Source organism: Dipodomys ordii, unplaced genomic scaffold (genome assembly GCF_000151885.1).
Source record: "Dipodomys ordii isolate 6190 unplaced genomic scaffold, Dord_2.0 Scaffold27, whole genome shotgun sequence".
NCBI classification, from domain to species: Eukaryota; Metazoa; Chordata; class Mammalia; order Rodentia; family Heteromyidae; genus Dipodomys; species Dipodomys ordii.
The window spans coordinates 10,568,743-10,593,438 of record NW_012267243.1 but is presented as its reverse complement, the minus strand read 5'-3'; the positions used below and the strand labels follow the sequence as shown (position 1 = coordinate 10,593,438).

Here is a 24,696-nt window from a genome sequence, read left to right as displayed (position 1 = left end):
AAAAAGTATTTTTGTCCTGAATTTAAATTAGTGAAAGTAAAATTCAGTGCCTCATTAAAGACTTTCTAATCCAAACAAAAACCAACTGGAATAAAATACATAAAAGTAAATTTATATACTGAATAGTTTATTCAGAACATTTCAAACCTCATTATTTTAAAATGTACAACATTCCCATCCTTGTTACAGTGGACTATAAAACATCCCTAGAAACTTCTTTCCCTGGCAGTTAAATCAGAGAAAGAATAGAATGATACAACTTGGAAAATGAAGCCAACCTTATAAATCCCTTAATACTATTCATAAAATCTTAGGGACTGCATACTTCATAGATTCAGTAAGTTTTCAAAGGGAAAAGTAATCCAACATCAGAGCTCATTTTGTAATTGTCCAAAATGTATTTTCCTAGAAGGAAAAACTTCGTTTTTTAACTCTCCTAGACTATATAGCTATACAGAATATGTTTTTCAGGTAGACTTTTCAGGCACATACTAAGAATGTCTATTTAATAAAAAGCAAGACCCTGGCCTTTGAAGTACATCTTCAGATTCCTCACAAAAACAACTACTAGTGATTAATTTTCCTTTACATAGTTTGTGCTGAGGATTTCTCTTCACTGCTTTAGTTCAGAGAACAGAATTTATTTCATTAAATGTTGGATTATTTCAAGTCACATATAAGGACCTTACAGAATGAAATTAAACCTTGTATAATTTAAACATTATATAATAAATACAATAACTCTAGTCTGTCTATTAAGGTTATATATAATGTGTCAACATAATAATAACCGTAGTTGGTGAACTCATTCATTCTCCAACTTCTTCAAGTAAACTTAACCTGAAAGACCAAACTTATTTTTATTTTATAAATTAGTACTGGATGACATGATTTTTTAGTTCATGCCTAAATATGGAAAAACATGCACATTTATGTAGGTGGATAAAAATAGTTTAATTTATATGTATGGGAACCAAAGACCAAGAAAATAATTTTATTTGTTAGTATATAAATTTTAACTTTTTCTGTTACCAAAAGGAGAGCATTTAGAAAAGAATTCCTTATTTCTACACTCAGTAGATCTTCGTACACAATGCTTTCATTTCCATAAAAACAAATGTCAGACTTTTAAGTACAGCCATTAATGCATGAGCCTATCTCTAACCTGAATCTGAGAAATATGGGACTTTCTGGTAACCCTTCACTATGGTTTGATTGGGCCAGAATAGTTACCCATGTATAACACACAAGATTCAAATGTTGAACAAATGGTGATCATTGCAAACAAATTATTAGTAACCTACTATTGAAAGGAATCTGATCTTGTAATAAAAGGATCTGTGTTCCTTAACAGAGGTCATTTTCCAGCTATTACTATCAAAAGCAAACTAGATGTTTCCCTGTCACTCGTTTTATACCATTCGACCCTTATGGTCTCACACCTTCCCTTTGCGTCTACCCTCACCTGAGCCTCCATCATTCATCTCCTATACTACCATAGAGAACTTGTAACTGGTTTCTTGGCCTTCTATGGGATAGACACTGCACAGTATCTTCATGTATGAGCTAGTGGAATACTCCCTTACTAACAAGTACATTTACATATAGTACTGGCCAGATCCTCATTAACTTCTTCATGAAGTTTTATGCCTTCCAGTTAGTAGATTGCAAAATTTGTCTAATTTGAAAAGTTTTTCTTTGTTATCATTGATCTTTTTTTTCTGGTTCTTTTCACAAGTATTTCTTAGGCTCACTCTCACAGTATGTCAGCTTTTCCATTGTTAGTGTATTGTTTCCTTACATTTTTTTATTAGCGTAATTCCTTGTTATTGCTTTCTTCCCGTTGTGTAGATGTATTCCTGTATGGTTTGCCTGCCATCATGCAATGTGTTCGAATTTTCAGTATCTGGCTTGAGTATACCAACTCACTTTTTATCCTATTTGATTGTCCTTACCAGTATCTAGCACCTTTTAAGAGAGAGTGCATTGTTAACTTCTTTCAGATAAAAGAAATATTTGAACATGCACTTATTTCAGTAGAACTTTGAGGCATATTATTCAACTGACATTTCCTTATATTCTTTTTCCTTTTTTTTGCAGTTTTTATTGGGAGTGATTTCCTCAAGCTGAAAGTCATTTCTTTAAGGAGACAGACAAGAAGGAATGGATTGGTTTGAAATTTTCTGTAGAAGACACAATCTGAAACAGCTTCTCAACACACTCTATATTCCTTTCTTGGTCTGGTCATAATTCTCGACTTTCATTGAGAAGTTCAAGGTGAGGTTGATGCAGTTTTACCTCATATTCTTTAGGTTGGAGATGGCTGGCTAGTGGTCCTTATGTCTTGTTATTCCTCCCCTGACTTCTCTTGCCTCCAGGAGTGCTTGCAGGGCTAGAAAGCTCTTAGCGGATACTTAGAAATGGCTTGTCCCAAAGTTTCCTCTTCATCTTCCTTCTCTTCTTGTTCTCTTCTCTCCCTTCTTCCCTTCCTCTCTTCCTCCCTTCCTGCCTCCCTCTCTCTTCCCTGTCCCTCCCTCCTTTCATCCCTCCCTCCCTTCGCCCCCCCCCTTTCTCTTCTCTCACAGTGAGAGTCATCTGTCTCCCTTCCAGGAACATTCCTCTACTCACCAACAGAACATCTGGAACCTTCATTAGGTTCCAACAAACACATACTGAACAGCTTTTCAGAATGATCATACTAAAAGTACATGTTTAGACTTCCCCTGTCCTAATGAATGCCTTCCCAATACTGATTTTAAATGGGTATTATAGGATTTTATTTTAGAGTCCTGAGTTGGAATCTATTAATTATTTTTCATGGGACTTCCTGCTGGTTTCAAAGGAGTGAAATATCCTGCTCTATCTAAATATGTAGGCTAGGTTATACATGACTGATGTGTGTTGAGACAGCACGATCACTTAAAAGTTAAATGTTATGATATGGTTAGCATGGTCAATGCAGATAGCCAAGAACTCTTTTGTCTGTAACTATATTAATCCAGGCATATCAAATGAATCAAATAATCACGAAATCTTCCTTTTCATTTAGTGCTTTGCAGAAGGCCTAGAATTTTTAGCTTAAGGCCATATGAAGAGAATATATACTGGTTTTTGTTTTGCAGGACTTGATTTAGGGCCAGTAGTGCTAGTTCTTTATTCAAGCACATGTCCTGTGAACTAATTACCTCAACCTCTGTACCTTTTGTGTTACCTGGAATGAAGCAGAGGCTGGGCATCAATCCTTTACTACCAGCAGTGATAAGGCACAAAATGGAATTTAACAACCAAGGTATTGATGTCATATTTTCAGTACTGTTTTTGTTTCTGCTGATTCCAAAGCTTGAACTCAGGACCTTGCCCTGGCTAAACTGGCATATTACCACTTGAGCCACCTCTCTAACCTGGCTTTTTGTTGGTCAACTGGATATGGAATATCAAAGACTTTTCTGACCTGGCTGTCATCAAACCATAGTTCTTCGAATCTCGGCCTTCAGAGTAGCTGGACTTACAGCTTTCTATTATCATTGCCCTCCTTCTTTTTCTTTTTGCTTGGTTGGTAGGACCAGTGTTTGACTCTTAGACTTGCTTGGCTTGCTTGCTGGAATTACTCTGTACTACTTGAGCCACACTTCCAGTCTTACTCTCCATTTTGAAACATATGGAATAGCTTTAAGAGTCTAATATCTATCAAGTGACATAAATTAACAACTGTCATTTACATCAATATATTTCTGAAGATTATACCTGTACCCTATTGAATGCATAAAGACACAAAAGGTAAGTATGAAATTTAAATAATATGTCATATGTCTACTCAGAGTAGACTCATGAATATAAGTTTGGGAAACTATTTGTATTGAAATTATACATATGCACATAGCAGTTTGAGACATAATTAAGGTTTTAAAATATTCCTAGAAGGATTTAATTCAACCTCAAAATGTTTAATTTGCTTGTGTGATGATAGCTTAAACTTTTAAAGCCTATGTATAAGCTAATTTTGGTCTTTTTGTGCAGTACAGACAACATGTGCTTCAAGTGGTAGCACACTTGCTTGCAACTGCAAGGCATTGAGTTCAAGCCCCAGTTCTACCCCAAAAAAAGGGCTAAAAGTCAAGAGCTAAAGCTCACATCTTTCAAAAATGAAGCACCCATGGATTATGATCACTGACTTCCTAGTTCACTAGGAATATGCACCTTACCTTTTGATATACCTCAAAAAGAAATGAAATGTATTGATTTTTCCACCATTCAATATTTGAACATAAGATCTTAATTTTCTGTTGTCCCTCATTTTCCAATTAACCCTGCATATTACATAAATATATACACAAAAATTGTATTCATTCCTTCTAAAGCCACAGACTAAGCAACTACAATGGGGCCCACCATATGATGACATTGTATTCAGATATGTTTTAAATTAATGTCTTGGCTGTTCTGAACCATGTTTTAGAGCCAACATTAGACTATGAATACTTATTGTTCACATAGCTGACATTTTTAGTTTTATAACACATTTACAATCATACTGCAAAAATGATCAGTTATTACAGAAAGGATGATATGCATGTATTGTGTATTTGTATGCTATTTTTCATGCCTTGTTTCTTCCAGATTCATTTGGCATACATATTTAGTAAAGACTAAAAGTCTAAAGTCTAGAAATTCAAAGGGGAAAAAAAAGAGATCACAGTAAGACATAGTTTAAAAATAGCCTGAAATGAGAATTAATATTTAATTGAGAACTTTCTGACTATGCCATGATTTTGAAATAAAGCAGAACTTTTTAACTTGCTTTCCCAGACATCCTAATCATATTGCAAACTTCAAATGCTCCTATTACTATACAAAAGCCATTAGATTTCAAGGCAAATGAAGTCCAAAACTTATCTATGCGACATAAACAAAATCAAGTAAGTCTTCAGACATTACTAAATCCTGAAGGACACTTTAAAAATTTGAGATCAAATGACAAATTTTTAAGTGATTGTGTTTTGAAATACCAAGCCTCTCCGACAAAATACTGAAGTAAAAATTTCTAAGTATAAACACAGATGAGGACCATCAATCAATTCTCAATGTTTTGGTTAAAGTTAAGGCCCTTCTCTGACTGAACTGCCTTGATGTTTGAGAAGCATTTCAATTCTAGTCTCATTTATTGGTTAAAAAGGTAATTAATGAGTATTTACTTCATGTTAAGTACTGCTTCAGCACTCTTACAGGTATCAGTAAGTAAAATGTGTTTTTTTGGCGGCTCACACCTATGATCATGCCCACAGAGGCTAAAACATGATTCAAAGCAAGCCAGTGCAGAAAAGTCTATAACACTCTTATCTCCAATTAATTAGCAAAATGCTACACTAGAGGTTTGTGGTTCAAGATGTGAGCAAGAAAGCTGAGCTAGAGCTAAAAGATGAGCTGATTTCTTCCCTTCCGGAGCTTCCTAATCTCACTGGAAAGTATAGGAGCAACGAGGACATTAACTAGATTCAATGGTAAAAAGTGACACAGAATAAAACCAAGTATTAAATCTAGTCAGTATTATCCTAGAAAACCTACATGGTAGTATAGTAGATTTATGTAAATTATACAGTTTAAATGCTATACCAGTTTGGAAAAATCTATAGAGTATAATCAATACCATATAGATTATAATTTCCTAAGAAAGAAATGGCTGCATTATTCTGACTAATGCATAATCAGACCTATTTTCATACAAAAAACAGAAATTTTACTGTTTATATTAAATCAACAGATTAAGCATGACATTTGGCACAATCTTCATTCTTATCTGAGATAAGGGCAACTTCACATCTCATCTGTGATTCCTACTAAAAATCCATTATAAGTCAACAAGTGACCATATATTCATACTGATAAAATAAAAAGGTTCTAATCAGCTGAATTATCTTGTCAACTCTTGGGTTATCTCTGTAGGGTTATCTCTGACTGGAAAGGAGTTTAGATACAGAATTTTTCCTTTGGACAATCCTCTCACACTTGAACTCTAGGCCTGGGTGCTGTCTCTGGGATCCTTTTGCTTATGGCTAGCACTCTACCACTTGAACCACAATGCCACCTCTAGGGGTTTTTTGTGATTAATTGGAGATAAGTCTCCAGGACTTTCCTGCCTGAGCTGGCTTCAAACTGCAATCTTCAAATCTCAGACTCCTGAGTAGATAGGATTACAGGTATGAACCATCAGTGCACAGCTGAGAACAATTTTTAATACAGCTTACATATCCCTTAATTGAAATGCTTGAAAACAAAAGTATCTCATTTTGAATGGTTTTCAGAATGCATTCCAATGTTACAAAACATTCTGAATGTTTTTGAAATATTTGCATGAACATAAAGAGATATGGATAGAAGTCTAAGGGCAGAATTAATTTGTTTCATGTACAATTGCACACAGAGCATTTAAAGTAAAGCTATATGAGATTCTAGATAATGTGCATTTTCACTGCAACCTGTCACATGAGAGCAAGAACTAGATTTTCAACTTTTAGCATCATACATCATGTCAGTGCTCTGAAGTTTTGAATTTCAGAGTCTTTTGGGTTTTCAGGTTAGGGATGTTATATTGTATTACCTTTTATAAAACTACAAAACTAAGAAACATCTAGAGGACACATTTAACAAATTATGCTAAGCACTCACACTTAATTATTTCGTGAACTAAGTCTATATATGAACTTCCAAACCTATAGTTCTCATTTGGGGTGTAGTACATCAGACTGACTATTTTTGTGTGTGTACCAGTACTATAGCTTGAACTCAGGATCTCGAACTCTGACTGCTCACTTGCTCATGGCATATACTCTACTTTTGAGCAAGCATTTTGTCAGATAACTGAGGTGGAGTCTCTGGGACTTTTCTGCCCTGGCTGGCTTCAAATTGTGAATAACTAGGACTACAGGCATAAGCCACTCACTTGTTTTCTAAAATAGGACCTATATGTGGTGTTGTGGGAGGCAGCCAATCATCTTCACTTCAATACTGCTCACTAACACCAAGTTAATAAATTTCAGCTCTAACCTTGCACCATGTTTAATTATAGCAAATTAACCTAACTCTCTACATTGCACACAGGAATAGTATCATTTCTGTGACTAATACAAGAATCTTTCTATTTTCTTATCACTATGAAATATGAATGCAGCTACCATTTTGAAGCTCATTAGAGGGAATGTTTCCAAGCTCTAAAAAAAATGCATTTTGCCTAACATTGGTGGGTGGCTCATGCCTATAATCTTAGCTACACAGGAGGCTGATATCTAAGGATCATAGTTCAAAGTTAATCCCAGGCAAGAAAGCCCATGACACTCATTTCTCCAATTAACCTCCCAAAAGCCTGAAGTGGAGGTATTATAGCCCAAGTAGAAGAATGCTAGTCTTGAGCAAAAATGCTCAAGGACAGAAACCAGGTCCTAGATTCAAGCTCGGGACCAGCACCAAAAAATAACAATAATTCAATACATATGACATGAGAGAAATAGCCAAAGAGTGGTAAGAATTAAGCTAAGAAAAAATAATGAAACTGTAAGTATGTAACTATTTGGAGCTTCTTGGATTGAAATAGGCTATTGTAGCATGCTCTAGTCCCTGGTGTAGCCCTAATACACACATCCATGACATGGACAGAACTCATTCAAAGACAAGATTGTAACCAATCTGAGTTATGAGGGCTGAATTACTGTAGGCATTTTATCTCTAAAGACGCTATAATTATATAAAAAAAGAAAGACTAATCTGGAGCCAAGTCAGGGTGCCTTTGTTACCTCAGTTCAGGTCCTTACAATCTGAACAAGATAGAAGACATATCCCCCCTGGGCATTGAGGAACCACACCGTCTGGTTGAAGATAGAGCGGCTTATCCTCTTATAAATATCATAAAAAACGGATTTAAAAATTTTTTCCCTTATTTTTCACTTTTGCCTCTCTTTTCCATTCCATTAATGTCAATAGTTGAGATTTAAGTTATTTATTAGGTGACAAAACTATAAACTCTCCCTGGTCAGGCTTGTTTACAAAGCCTCTCCCCAAAATGGATATTGTGTTCAAGGTTACTATACACAGTGCCAGAATCTTCAACCCCAGGAAAAGAAGAGGTGACACATAAGTGGCCATGCACACAAAAGACAGCTGACTCACCTTGGCAAGCCCCAGTGCGAATATTGGGGATGAAGCCCCTTCTGCAGGGTTGAGGCTGGGCGGGACACATCTCACAGGGATGGCCCCAGGCCCGTCCAATGGTCGCACAGCACAGGGTCTTTGTGCATACAATGCCTGTCAGCTGCCCTTGGCACATCTGGTTGTTGACCTGAGTAAAACACGGGCCTGTTCTGTAATCTGGAATGTGAGGGAAGAAGAAGATAGGTTTTACGATCACGCACCAATCTTATATCAGAGCTTCCAAATGCAGAAAACAGAGGCTATAACTTATGACCAGAGTCTAAAGACAAAAGTTTAGAGAGTTTCATACTGAAAATTCACAATTCATCACTCATGAGAAGTGCACTAAGGGACGTCAAAGTATTTCACACTGAGCTTTGTAAGTATGTGGCTCATGGGCTATATCTGGTACACAGATGTGTTTTTTTGGCTAAAACAACGTTTTTGAAGGATTTAAATAGCCAATGTTGAAAAAACAAAAATTTCAGATGAAATGTGTCTTTTCTGCAAATACTAGAAGTTCTGGGCACAGGAGCCCCCCAGGCCATGTGACAGCGGTGAGCTAACATGTGTTCTCCGGGCCCTCCGCTTGTTCCAACAAGCTGCAGTTATTGTAGGACTTGTCTACTGCTGAAGCCATCAGCACTAAGGTGTCCTCTTCACCTGGCAAAGATTTTCTTTTCAGACTAGAGTTTAGAAAATTCAATGAGATTATAAAGATATATTTTTCCACATCAAAAATAGATTAGAAGCTTGGCTAGCTACTCAGGAGACTGAGATCTGAGGATCACACATCAAAGCCAGCCAAGCAGGGAAGTCCATGAGACTCTTTCTCTCCAACTAATAACTAAAAAGCTGGAAGTGAAGCTGTGGCTCAAATGATAAAAGTGCCAATCTTTAGAAAAAAAGATAAGGGACAGAACCCAGGTCCTGAGTTCATACTCTAGTACTGATACACGTACACACAAACATTTATATATATATATATATATACACACACATATACATGTATATATACACATATATGCATAATATACAAATATGTATACACATGTGTATATACCCATATACATACACATGTATATACATATATACATTTAGAGCTGGATGGGGAGGCTCAAGTATGTAATTCTATTTAGGAGATCCCAGTTCCAAACTACCTTGTACATAAAAGCAGTTAAAGACTCCATTTCAACCAATGTCTTGGCATAGTGGCATGGGCTTGTGATCATCACAAGGTGAAATGTAAGTAGGAGGGTTGTAGGTCAGGCAGGCCCAGGTATCAAGTGAATCACTGCCTCAAAAATAACCAATGCAGAAAGGGGCTGGAGACATGGCTAAGGTAGTAGAGCTCTTGCCTAACAAACCCAAGACTATGAATTCAATCCATAATGCCACATAGGTACTAATGCATGATATTATATAAAAACATTTTTCATTTGATAAAGAAGGCAGGCAAAATTTAGTAACTCTTGGAAATATAACAGGCCATTCATTAGAGCTTTCCCAGTGAATTCTAACACGTGACAGTCTCCCATTTCAAGAGAAAGCTACAACACAGGTAAGTCAGACATTCTGTAAGAACAAAACAATCTCACATTTAAAAAAAGATCAATCAATAATGCTGGTAGAATTTTTGCAAACAATTATTACTGGGAATATTAAACTTACATGTTTTTTAATTAGAAATGAGGCTTTCTAATATAAAGAAAAAGAATATTTTTAAAGTTCCATGAGAAGAAAACATAGAATAGGTAAAACTTTTGGCGAGCTGCTTGAATATTCTTTTACTCTATAGCTGAACTTCAACAAAAATAGCTCATTTTTAATCCCCTGCAAAAGAACAACAGATGTGCTGGCAACAACTTGTGTTTTGGAAAAAAATGATCTTTAGTACATACGTGAAGGTATGTCCACCTTATAGTAAGATGCTTCCCATACAACGAATTGCCATGTTGGGTTTTTTTTTTAGCATATCCAACTATTCTCAGACAATTCATATATGGTAGTTTTAAATAAATGCTAGATTCATAATTTTAAATTCACACTTTTAAATTTTATTAAGTTCTGAATAAGTGAGGAAAAGTGTATTTTGTACAAAAATATTTAAAGATGATGTTCTCCTAGAATCAGAGTGTGCTCACATACTTTATACTCTGCAGGTTCCCCAGGAGAAAGTCTGAACAAGCTTCATCTAACCCCATTCTTAAGAAAACCCTTTCTCCAAAAAAGCCATTCTTTCCTCTAACTCTACCTTTTTAAAACCATCCTCTTAGCATTTCTCTATGGAGAAAAGGAATATCTAGACATGCCAGCTGTTGGTTTCTAAAAATAATCTTTCATTTAGGGGAAAGCATGGATTATGGCAGAAGTAGAGTTTACCATTTTACCAAGCTCCTTTGTTTATACTTTTCTCCTTACAAAATGCACACTCGATTTTCTTTCTTGTATGATGGTATTTTGCTTTCTGGTGAGCAGCTGACTAAACTCACACGCTGACCTATGCATTCAAGAATTGCTCACATGTACAATAACAACAAATACTAGATACCAAAGAGGAATGCAACCTTTCTGATCAGATTGAACCACCCCATGATAACTAGTTTGAATTACAGTCAGAGTCCTAAAAATACCTGAACTAATTGTTATTGGCCATGCATTCCTCTCCAGGACAGCTTCATCACAAACAAACAATCATATGCTATGCTAACCAGTCAGAGTAAGGGCTGTGGGCAAAGTACAAAAGGATCAAAATTGTAACTTGGTATATTGGAACCAGCGGATTAGAAACAGATACTTTATTCATTACAGTATGACCAAGAGATTTTTGTTGAAAAGCAGTCCGTGGGACAAAATATTGCTAACTTGATTTTCTAATATGTAAGTGAAATATAGCATGGTACATTCTTTTATGTCATTTCACGTTTGTTTTGGCAGAGCTGGGGGTTGAATGACAGACAGGGACTTAGTAGACAGCACTCTACCACTTGAGCCACACCCCCAACCCTTATGTGCTTCAGCTATTTTTCACATAGGCTTAAACTTTTGCTTAGGGCTGGCCTCAGACCTCAATCTTCCTACCTACAGCTTCCTGCTGATCTGGAATCACAGGCACAAGTTGCATAAGCCCTGCACTTATTTACTAAAATGAAACCTGCCTTGCTTGGCCTTGAACCATGATCTTCTGATTTCTGCCTCCCATGTAGCTTAGGATTTCAGAGGTGAGCCACCACATGTGGTTTTGTCACTTTTTATTATCATTAAATGTTAGTAAAATTAGCAAGGTCATAAAACACTCTGCTCATTGCTTTTATTGCAAACCACTGAAGTACGCTTTATAGACCATATATTGATATGTTACCAGTAGAAAATCCAATGTGCTTTGATAAAGGTATTGAAATGTACAACCATCATCACAATCCAGTTTTAGCTTATTTTGATTTAGATTCTGTATAGCACGTTGACAATAAAAAAAATATAGGATAAGAGACAAACAATGTCTCACCAAAAATGACTGAAGGTAAGCTCAACAAATACAGTACTGTTAAGAACAGTCATGGAGTTTATGAAATGTTACTCTTCTAAATGCATACAAATAAATTTTATTTGTGTTGGAGGATCTAATAAAAGGAACTAGAATAAAGCTAACAGATTAAATGTTCTCACTAGGCCCATAGGACATGGGAAAATAGTCACTGTGACAGCAGGATAGCTCTACATAGCTGCAATGTGATTTAAGTGACTGTCAGCAGGATGCAGTCAGTTATGGCATACTGCTACAGAGCTTACCCACTGTACACAAGAGAAGCTTACCATATACACCAGGAAGTTACTGTTGCTCCTATAAGTTGTGCAATGGATAGCTGTGTTAGAAACCTTTTATGCTGTAACGGCAGGTTAAACATTTGCATAAGATATCCCTTCTTAATTTACTGTATGAAAAAATTGCTAATCATAAGAAATATACAATCGTCAGATTTCCCACCAATTTGTACAGGTTTTAGACATAGGTATGCAGGTATTTCCCTTCAAGAGAATCAAAGAACTACAATACGTAATCAGGTGATTATTTCTTGTGGGAACTACAGATATAAATGTATACAACAAAGAATTATGTATTGTGTATAACTTGAGTCTGAGGATTCTGGCTACGTGAGTGTCTCCTTTGAGTAATGGAGTTTTTGCTGTAATGTTAATAAGTAGGCCTCCATGAATCCCATTATGGTTATAAGTTAGAATCCAGTGAGTGTGCCAGGTAAAGTATCTGATCACAGATATAAACAGAGCAGCCAGAGAAGGCAATTCCTAATGGGGAGAAAAGAGCTTAATAAGATCTTCCCTGAATGTCTGCAATTCCATATTTTATCCTGTGTTAAGCAAGCTTTAAAAAAGCTAGGGAACAGAAGGATCATACATTAACATCATATAGGGCATATGTGACCAACTTACCGTCAACATCATACTAAATAGTGGAAAACTAAAACCACTTCCTCTAAAATCAGGAGCAGGACAATACTCTCACTACTCCTATTCAATGTAGTACTAGAATTCCTATCCAGAGCAGTAAGGTAGGACTAATATGTAACAGTGATCTAAAGTAGAAATCAAACTAGCCCCATTTACACATGATATGATACTATTATCTAAAACACCCTAAAGATTCTACCCTAAAATGTCTAGAGTTGATGAGTTCCTTTGGCAAAGTAGTTGGATACAAAATCAGCACACAAAAATAAGTTTCTTTTCTATATATCAACAACAAACAGATAGAAAAATTAAGATAATTCTGTTCATAGTAACCTCTAAAACTATAAAATATTTCAAATAAGTCTAAACAAGAAAGTGAAAGAACTCTACAATGAAACTTTGTGTTTTCCAGAAATAAAAGGAAGAAACCAAGAGGGAGAAAACCTTTCATGATCAAGGACTGGCAGAATCAATATAATGAAAATGGCCATATTGTCAAAAGCAATTTAGAAATCCAATGTAATATCCATCAAAATACCAATGTTGTTCTTCATAGACATAGAGAAATAAATCCTAAATCATTTGGAAGCATAAAAGGCCCTGAATAGCAAAAAAAAAAAAAAACAGTAAAGAAATTATGGAGGTACAATTCAAGTCTCCAAAACTATACTACAGAGCCAAAGTAACAAACAACAAAAATACCTTGGTATTGGCACAAAAATAGACATAAAGACCCATAGAACAGACTAGAGGATTCAAAAATTAACCCATACCCATAAAGCTATCTGATTTTTGACAAAAGATCCAAAAGTACATGTTAGAACAGTCTCTCCAACATCTGTTTTTGGGAAAACTGAATATCCATGTGCAGAAGACTGAAACTGGATCTGTCTCTCATCTTGTATGACTACCAACTTAAAGCGAATTGAAGACCTCAATTTAGGATCTGAAAATTTAAAAGTACTACAGGAAAGGATAGGGAAAGATGAGACATTATTGACACAGGCAGGAACTTTCTGAAAAGAATTCCAGGGCTTTAGCAAATACAAGAGAGAACTGACAAAAGGGAAAGGGATTGCATACAGTAAAGGATATATTCAATAAGCTAAGAAAGACTAATGGAGAGGCATCTTTGCTAGCTATAGATGTCTACCAAGGGTCTAATCATCAGAATATACAAGGAGCTCAGAAACTAAACCCCCAATCAATAATCCAATTAATAAATTGGCAAAAAAAGGAAATAAGACACTTCTCAGATGACCAATAAACACATGAGGAAATACTCAACATCCTTGGGCAAGAAGTAAATGCAAATCAAAACAAAATTGAGATTCTGTCTCACTCTGGTCAGAACGGCCATCATCAAGAATATAAACAAGACAAATGCTGGCCAGGCTTTAAGGAAAATGAACTCTAAAGCACTGTTGATGGGAATGTAAATTATACAACCATGATGAAAGTCAATGTGAAGAATCCTCAAAAGCTAAAAGCAGAACTACCCATGACCCAACGATACTCTTGGAATATTATCTAAAAGACTGAAAGTCAAGATACAATAAAGGCATTTGTAGAGCTATAATTACTGCAGCACGATTTACTATAACCAAGTTATGGAAACAGCCCAGATGCCCTACAACTAATCAAGAAAATATGATATGTATGCATACATGTGAACACATACATACAATCATAATTTTATTCATCCAAAAGGAAGACTAACATTATGCCATTTATTGGCAATGGATGAACCTAGAAAACATGTTGAGTGAAGAAAGTCAGGCTCAGAGAGACAAAGAACCCATGTTTTCTCTGATATGTGGAAGGCTGATCTAAAATATAAACATTTTTAAAACAAATAGAGGACCATCTGTATCAAACTGAGGAAAGCAGGCTATACAAAGGGGTGGGTTTCTATAATGTAACCCTGTTGAACAATTATCTAACAGTTTAACAAAATGAATCCCAGGAAACTGAAATATGTATTGTCAAAAGGAATGGAGGACAAAGGAAGGGGTGAGTGGAGAGAGAAATGGTGAGCTGATGCAGCTGTAATACTCGATGTACATATGTGAGAATGCACATATGTGTGAAAGGAAACTTGGAGGGATGGGGTGATCAGGGTAGATGACGCTGATCAGAATTCACTATACACAGAAAGTGACATGTTGAGCTGAAACCTTCACATAACTATTTTAAATAATCACAAAAAAACTGAAAAAACTCTATTTGTTTCCTTTAATAGGCATGTATCCTTCCACCACAGCAAATTTTAGAATTAAGCACAGAAATGTTTATGAAAATCATATGCATTGAATTAATACCTTTTCATTAAGGAAACTCTGAACATTGCATACCTCTGAGGGTTACCAGTGCTTGGCTTATTCTATGTAACTACTCTGGAGTTACAAAACTCCAAGTTAAGATACATAATTAGCTGTTTTAGGGTTCTGATTTAAAGTTAACATGTCACTAGATTAGTAGAGGGAATTAGTCCATTACAATAAATTTCAAAGTTTTACAAATTCATAAGTTTGAGCATTTGTGTGTGTGTGTGTGTGTGTGTGTGTGTGTGTATAAATTTTATTAGAATGTAAGTACTTGGAAAATTTAGAAGGTACAGAACTGAACCTGTTAAGAAAGATATCATTTAAAACAGCTCAGAAAGTGGAAAAAAGTAAAAAGCAAAAAAAAGTATGTGTTTCTTTTAAGTATGGCAACAAAACCAAATTATTATTTTGAAGATCTCTTTAAATGACTATTCAAATCTATTAAGACCATGGACACTCAAAGCATAGTTGTAAATCCATTTTCACAGCATTAATGGTTGCAATTAATCAGAAGATGAAAAGCAATCCATGTGTCAACTTATGATGAAGGTGTATAGTGTGGTAAATATATAGACTGGAAGACTTTTCAGTTTTAACAAAGAAAATCCTGATATATCCTACAATGTGGACATTGTGTTGAGTGAAACAAGCTAGTCATCAAAGGATTGAAACCGTACAATTCTACTCCGATGAGGTGCCTACTCCAACCCACAGAGATAATAAGAACAGTGGCTGGACCAGGAGTTGGGGGAAGAGCAGAGTAAGGAGTTTAATTGTTAAGACTAGTTTTACAGGATGCAGAGTTCTGTGAAGAGATGAAGATGATGGTTTTATAGATGTGCATTGCAGTCAGTGCACAACAAAACGACTTTTCTGTATACTAAATTTCATGTGCCTGACCTTAGAAATGGTTAAGAAAACAATTTTGTGTTATATGTATGTTTTAATAACTAAAATATTACTTATTTATAAAAAATAAATAATATGCTCAAGGAATAAAGTGGAATTTTTAGATTATTTTAAATAAAGCAAGTCTGAATATTTAACCAGACTGGAATTCAAACAAAGGGCCTCATATTTGTTAGACAAGAATTGAACTGCTGGGCCATGCCTCTAGCCCTTTTTGTGTTATGCTGGCTCTGGGGTTTGCTTAGCTTTCTCATTCACAGCTGATGCTCTACCACCTGAGCCATGCCTCTAATTCCAGCTTTATGCTAGTTAACAGAAGATAAGAGTTTTGTTGATTTGTCTGAGCTTGTTTGAACCACCATCTTTAGATCTCATCCTCCTGAGTAGATAGAATTACAAACCACAGATGTCTCTGAGTGCTGGTGGCTTGGAAAAGCTTACCACCATATGTAGTCATTAAGGATGTCCAAAACCTCCCATGTGGCACTGTGTACACTTGTAATAAGTTGAAGACAGTGCATATCTTGCTTTCTGCCAAGCTTCCCATTGAAGCTGACAGGCACACACAACCACACCTATCTTCTTTTTTTTTTTTTTTGTCAGTCATGGGTCTTGAACTCTGGGCTTGGGCGCTGTCCCTCAGCTCTTCAGCTCAAGCGCTCTACTGCTTGAGCCACAGCACCCCTTCTGGTTTTTTTAGTCTCACGGACTTTCTTGCCCGGCTGGCTTTGAACCGAGATCCTCAGATCTCAGCCTCCTGAGTAGCTCAGATGACAGGTGTGAGCCCCCTATGCCTGGCTCACACCTGTCTTCTTTCATTGAGATATAGTCTCTCAAATTTTTCTGCCTCACCAAGTTCCAATAGCTCATGACTGTAATCTTTAGCTACTCAGAAGGCTGAGACCTGAGGATCCTAGTTCAAAGCCAGCCTGGGCAGGAAAAATCTGTGAGGCTCTTATCTCCAATAAACTACTCAGAAAAAGCTGGAAGTGGTACTGTGGCTTGAGCACACTAGCCTTGAGCACAGAGAGGCTCAGGGCCTGGCCCTGAGTTCAAGCCTCAGGATCAACAACAACAACAAAAAACTTCTGCCTGGGCTGGACAGGAAACACAGTCCTCCCATTCTTAGACTCCAGAGGCAGCTAGGAGTATGGAGATGAGATTCTAGAGCCCAGAGCTCATTCTGAACAAACACCTAAATGAATTAGCTGAGTCTCTTTCATACACAGAATCATAATCACAGGCACGAAGCATCCCCAAGGGACATGGGCCATTCCCCTGTGACAGAAATGTGCAGTCTTCAACTTATTACAAGTGGACACAGTGCCACATGAGAAGTTTTGGACATCTTAACGACTACATATGTTGGCAAGCTTTTCCGTAAACTAAATTCTTGGCTCTGGGATTGATGGCTCAAGTGTCGAGTTTGAAACTATTGCAGAATTGTTCGCTGAATGGGTGGCGCCAATTTATATTCTCATCAGCAGTGCCAAGAAGAGTCTGTTTCCTTATACTGTCTGTAACACCGAATAGCGGCAAGCAGTTTATTTTGTTCACTTCCTGGGCGAAAATGATATCTCATTGTGCACATTTCTTGGAAATTAAGGAAGAGAATTAACTCACCAGAGCATACATTGGAAATGTCCTTTCTGTGAACTCTCTCTCGTCTCTTTATCCTAACGTGCTAAAAACATTGTTTTCCCAGTTTTATAAAACCAGAAATTAAAAGGTCAGACATGAAATACTGTGTGGAAAATCTCTCTTGAGATCGAACCAGCAAAGCTACGGTTCAGCTTTGAGATCCATTTCTATCCAGGGTGCTGGCTGGCCTTTGCCTCCCGAGTCTATGCACCCTGTGTCCATTCAACCCCTCACATGTGTCCCATTCTCAGTGGTTAGTTTGGTCTGGTTTTTTTTGTGCTAGTACTGGGGCTTGAACTTAATGTCTAGGTGCCCTCCCCTATCTTTGCCACTCAAAGCTGTACCACTTGAGCCATACCACTACGTCTGGCTTTTGAAAAATATTTCTTGAATTATCTTTAAGCAGTTGTAAAAGGAGGTGTCATATAAAAAAGCAGCTTGTGAATACAAGATATCCTGGTCAGTGTCACCCCTTCAACCTTTCCATCCCTTACTTTCCTTAGTTTGTGCTGCACACATAATTCTTGACTGCAGTCTCCCTGCATCTACCCCTCTCCTCTTTTGAATGTACCCACTTCCTGGTACTTACTTTGTTGGGCTTTGACCTTGGTCTTTCTAAAAGATGATACCAGTTGACCGGGCGGGGGGGGGGGGGGGAGCGGAGGATATAGTGGTGGAGATGTGAGGGAAGGGATGGTAGGGGAAAAACAAAGGAGGAGGCAACAATGCTTGATAAGAAATGTACTCATTACCTTGCTCATGTAACTGTAACCCCTATGTATGGTATTTTCACAATAAAAAACTTATTTTAAAAAAAGTTGATACGAGTTGAACCTTCTATAGAGTCTACTATACCTCAATTAATTCATTTGTAACCACCTGCATATGCCCAATGTGGTTACTGATAGATTTATAGGTACATTCTATCATAAATGAAGGAAACCTTGTAACCTTTGTTTCTCTGGGTCTGGCTTACTTCACTTAATATATTTTTTTCCAAATCTTTCCATTTCATTATCAATGGTACAACATCATTTTTCCTTTTTTTTTGTTATTGTGAAAATACCATACAGAGGGGTTACAATTACATGAGCAAGGTAATGAGTACATTTCTTATCAAGCATTGTTGCCTTCTCCTTTGTTTCCCCTTCCCATCCCTTCCCATCTCTTCCCCCCTCCCCAGCCAAAGCTGTAAAGTTCTTTTTTCGACATAACGTCTTGAACATCTCATTGTTGCAATGGGTCCACATGTATACCTATTTAAACGATTTGTTTTTGTCCTTCCCCTCCACAAATTATACCAACATCAAATACAATGAAAGCAGGAGCTATGCCATGGGGGAGAGACATACAAAGCAACAAAGAAATCATCTTATAAACTTGTTAGAAACAATCGCATGATGGGCTGGGAAGGTGGCTCAGTGGTAGAGTGCATGCCTTGCATGCCAGAGGCCCTGGGTTCAATTCCTCAGCACCACATAAGCAAAAAGAAAAAAGCCGGAAGTGGCATTATGGCTCAAGTGGTAGCGCACTAGCCTTGAGCTGAAAAGCTGAGGGACAGTGTCCAGGCCCAGAGTTCAGGCCCCATGACCGGACCCCCAAAAAAAGAAACAATCGCATGAAAGAAAACACATTTGAATGTTTATCTTGGGGTTCATTTCACCTAACATCAACTTATCTGACCTTTTCTGCTTGAGTAAAATGTGACATATGTATATATTCATATGTCACATTTTTTTTTTACCTATTCATCCACTGCAAACTAAATAGAAAGCCCATAGAACGGGAGATTTTTACCAGCTACACATCAGCAAGGGCCTAATATACAGAATATACTTGCAGCTCAAAAGTTTAAATCCTCAGAAATTAAACCCTCATAGAAACAACCAAATTAATAAATGGGTTAATGATTTAAGAGCGACTTCTCAGAAAAAAGTAGTAAAACTGGCCAGTAGATACATGAAGAAATGCTCAACATCTCTGGAAATGTAAATGAAAACAACACTGAGATCCTATCTCACCCTAGTTAGAACGGCCATTTTCAAGAAAACAAACAATAATACAAATGCTGGCAAAGATGTGGCCAAAAAAGAAATCTAATACATCGTTGGTGGAAATATAAAGTTGTTCAACTGCTCTAGAAAGTAGTACAGAGGGTCCTCAAAAAAATCTAAACAAAGAACTACCCTATGATCCAGCAATCCCACTCCTGGGCATTTATCCAACAGAACACAAACAAGATTACAGTAAAGCCAGAAGCACAACCATGTTCACTACAGCACTATTTATCATAACCAAGATATGGAATCGGCCCAGAGGCCTCTCAATAGATGAACGGATCAAGAAAATATGGTATATACTTCTGGCAGTTTGCTAGTTAACTGGAAATAAGAGTCTCATCAACTTTCTTGCCTGAGCTAGCTTCAAACCATGATCTTCAGATCTCAACCTCCTGAGTACCTTACAGGAGTGAGCCCCAGTGTCTGATTCTTCTCAGGTTTTGATAGCATTACCTTCTCTTTATAGACTAACAGTCCTTCTCTGGTAAGTATTTTCACTAGCCTCAGATACTTCTTTTTACCTCCAGTATAATTTCATAATTCCCAAATAGCAAGCCCAGTTTAGCTTTCCTTTGATTTCTTCCCAAAATGAGTTTCCATTGAGCTCATAAAATCAATGAGGAATGGATCTCTCTGTGCATTGAAAGGCACACTAAAGTCTTGCTTCTGCAAATAGATGAGTAATTACTTTAATTACCATAGTTGCCATCCATTTTATTTCTAATATAATACCATTATTTAATACTTCAATGGAATGTGGACTTGGCACAACATGACCGCTTTCACCTCTATTTACAGTCTTTCAGAGCACAAGGCTACTCTTGACATCAAAGGGCTCTTTAAGAAAGAGGAGGCAGAAACAGTAATTAGGTGCTGGCCAATGATGCAAACAGAATTGCCATCTTTGATGTCACATTTCATAAGGATGAAGGCCTTCAAAGATGTGGTCCTAAAATTTATGGCCTATGTACTTGAAGTGTACGCTCGTAAGAGCAAAACCAATTAACCTGTTTTAAGAACCACAACAATAACAAAATGCTGAAGATTAAAAATTAAATAAGATTATTTAAGCAGAAGGATTTTGTTACTTGGTAAAAGAGGTTTAAAGAGGTAAACATATTTTGACATGAATTCTAAGGGAGCTAGAGAGCCAAAGGATTAGTACAGCAGTTGAAACACAGACAAGTCAAATCAATAAAGTACCAAATTCTATGGTTCTAGGGAAGAGATACAATAAAGACGTCCTGATTGCCTCTCAGTGAAATACAAACACAAAACATATGTCCATTATCAAAGTCTGAGACAAAGCCAATGGGCCAAGATATTTGAAAAAAAAATATGTATATATATCCCTTGATCCAAGCATATGAAGGAACTACTCTGTATTATAGTAGTTACAAATAAAATGTAATTCAAAATTTGCTGATGGACACTTTAAATAATATGTATCTGCTGTATAAATTTTTTTGCCAGTCCTGGGGCTTGAAGTCAGGGTCTGGGCACTGTCCCTGAGCTTCTTTTGCTCAAGCCTAGGACTCTACCACTTGAGGCACAGCTCCATTTCTGGCTTTTTCTGTTTATGTGGTACTGAGGACTTGAACCCAGGGCTTCATGCATGCTAGCCAAGCACTCTACCACTAGGCCACTTCCCCAGCTCATCTGCTGCATTATTTTTGAATCAAAGTTGCTGCCCCTATCAATGATTCCTGACTGATGTAAGCCTCTAGAAACACAGTGCTGAGCCAATTAAATCTAGTAAATCACACCCTTCTTTGGAAACTGATGAAATATATGATGGAAAGCAATAGCTCCTCTTTGTGAGCCCATCCTGACATAGAACTTTCAGAGTTAACAACTTACTAGACAAGTTGAGATAGGATTCCCCAAAAAGAGAGAAAATACCAGTCATTTATTACTGAGGTTCTCATTATCTAGAAGTTTCATGCAAATGATAGGAAAGGCAATCATCAGAAGGCCTGCCCTACACCTTTGGACTTGCTACATGATGAAAGCAGATGCCTAATGGATTCTGCAGGCATTTGTGGTCATTTATGCTGGTGCAGTGACTCATTCATGGTTCTCGAGATGGGAGCCTTACCCCACTTCTTAAACATCAGCACTAAGAGATTCTCAGAGCACAAGGTGCCTCCTGCAACTTTCTCCCAAAAGGCCACATCACCGCAGTACCACTCAGTAAAATGAAATGATCAAATCCTAAAGAGCCCTGCAAATGCCAATTACCAAAGAAGCTCATACAGTATGACTAGTACTGCTGGTAATGAAAAAATAAAACCCACTTCTCGAAGACACAAATAAAAACTAAAAGGTAAAAATCTTTATACAATTTGGCTCAAGAAAGTGAACTCTTTCAATACACAAAGAAGAAAAAAGAATAGAAAAGAAGATGATCATTACGTCAAGATAGATTCATTATCTGAGTGAGTAGATGTAACAAAAAAGCTCACAACACAGAGGGGAATATTTATAGAATGAACAGTATTAAGTAACAGATAAGATGCAAGATATGGAGCCAGAGTCTAAATGTAAATAATACAAATTTCAAAATTAAATTTTAAAACATAAAATCACAGAAAAGTAATAAAAAATAGTAAAATATTTTTGAGCTTAAAAAAAGTAGCTTTAGTGGTGCTATGGCTCACGTGGTAGTGCGCTAGCCTTGAGCTGAAGAGCTGAGGGACAGTGCCACCCAGGCCGAGAGTTCAAGCCCCACGACTGACAAAAAAAAAAAAAGAGAGAAAAAAGTATCTTTGTATCCTCAGATTAAGAGGCTTGTTGAGTCACTGATAGTTATATATACTGGCAAAATACGAACAAAAAATATGTATGTTTATATATATGGTTTATTAAATATATAATTTGTCTACATATTTATCTCAATATATAAATTATTTAAATATTTATTTAGTACTAAATAAATATACACACACTTGTATATATACATACACTCTAAAAAAGAGCCTAATGAAATAGCTTAGTCTTTGAAGCTCAAGAGTAAAAGAAACTACAAATTCTTTCCTTAATACCTTCAAAAAGACGAAGAAGATTAACATTATTTTCATTTGTAGCATGAAGACTAAACTGACATTTAGGTTATAAACCTATAACTTCCAAAAAAAGAAAGTCACATTATTTCCCTGGAAATGGGGATGCTCCGTCAGCAAGTATTCCTTGGCATCAGAGCAAAAGCCATTTCAATTGTTATCAGCACCATGTCTGCCATTCTCAGAGATAGTGGGATATAAATAAGTGCAGTATATAAGAGCAGTAGCAGAGTAGACTAGAGAAACTTCTCGCCAAGTGTCTAAGAAGCCAGACAAACTATCCACAGAATAAATAATAGCCTGAAATAGTAATGTTGGGAAATGGGCAGGGGATTGCTATAATGAGGACTTTGAAATAAATCTTTTCTATAATCTTAGTTTAGGACCAGGAGGAATAAAATAAATAAAATATCCAGAAGTGACATTATATATGTGTGTATACATATATATATATATGTATATGTTTTATATATATATATATATGTGTGTGTGTGTGTTTAAATAGTAAATATGTGTTTACATATTGTAACAAAAGAATGGAAGTTTAGATATAGTGGTGAAAATTGGCTTAATAAGGAACAGAGTACATATTTTCAATTTAGGAAGAAGGGTAGTAGAAGTAGAGAAGACAAATGAAATAAACAAAAATTGCTAACAAAGGTTAAAAGAGAAAAAATTACAAAACATAATGACTGCTAGTGTAGGAAAAAAAATGATAGGAAAGACACATGCTAAATTTACAACATATAAGACCAAGCTTAGTTTTTAGTCAAATCATGAATAGATTTGATGAAAAATAAAGTTGATCTCTAAGTCTACATTAAAACCATCAAAATGAAGTGTCAAAGAAGAGTAAAAGTAAACAGAGAGACAAAGAAAAATGCTAAAGATACCAAACCTGGACCAAACCTAACAGGATTAACTAAAGAGCTACAGGTGTAGCTTAATGGTAGAGCACTTGCCTGGCATGCACAAATATGGGTTTAATCTACAAGACTGTAACATATTCATACACACACACACACACGCACGGAAATAACTGACTCAAAAAGGAACAGTACATGAGTTCAAAAATTAAAGTCAACATGATACAAGATGTATATACTAAGCCAGATATCAGTAGCCCACACCTATAATCTTAATCAGAAGGCTAAGATCTAGAGGACTGAGATTCAAAGCCAGCCTAGACAGGAAAGCTCATGAGACTTAATTTCTAGTTAACTAGCAAAAGCCAGATATACAGACATGGTTCAAGCAGTACAGCGTCAGCCTAGCAAGCAGCAAGGTCCTGAGTTCAAACCACAGCACTTAAAAAGAAAGTGTATACACTAAAAGTTACAATAAACTACCAAGAGAAAACTCCTCTAGAAATACAATAATGAATGCTTTCAAATTGGACAAAGAAAGCACAAAGAGGAAGACAATCAAAACTTTGTCTTCATGGATAGATGGTACAGTCTTATGCCATATAAATAGAGAATACTTTATGTTTTCATGGGACATTTACTATGATGATCAAATATTTGATCATTTGTACCACATTATTTCAACAAGAAGCAATAAGGTTCAATAGAGCTGAGATTTCTACAGAATATCTCATCTTCCATAGTATGCAAATCTGTTACTATGCACCGAAGGCTTTTACGCAATGTGGCTGATTACTTATCACCACAAAGGAATATCTGTACACTTTTGTAAAAGGAATGACTGAAGGTAATATTTCAACTGAAGAATGTCTGTGACACAAAATGGACTCTTTTAGAGAAATAACTGAGCATTTATAACATTCCACACCAATGTGGTTTGCTCTCATGTCTAGTTGTGGTCAAAAAATAGTAGCCACTATCCACATGTGGCTTTCTCAATTTAAACTTAAAATTGAAATTACATAAAATAAATATCCAGCTCCACAGTCATGCTAGCCACATGTCAAGTGCTCAGACGCCACATAGTGGTTAGTGGTTATTATATTGGACAACACAAACACTATTTCCATCATCTTAGAAGGTTCTATCCATGTAAACTGAAGGAGATATCTTCCAAGGCCACCAG

The 24,696-nt window shown here is 36.5% G+C and overlaps 1 protein-coding gene across 1 annotated transcript in view; it reads right to left on the bottom strand.

Moving 5' to 3' along the window:
- The window catches only part of Fbn2 (fibrillin 2), a 193,388-nt gene that overhangs the window by 129,933 nt on the left and 38,759 nt on the right, over nucleotides 1-24,696 (bottom strand). Inside the window, exon 6 of the mRNA XM_013015529.1 lies at nucleotides 8,158-8,355. Within this exon, the coding sequence (XP_012870983.1) occupies nucleotides 8,158-8,355 (198 nt within the window). The remainder of the gene's footprint in view (nucleotides 1-8,157; nucleotides 8,356-24,696) is intronic.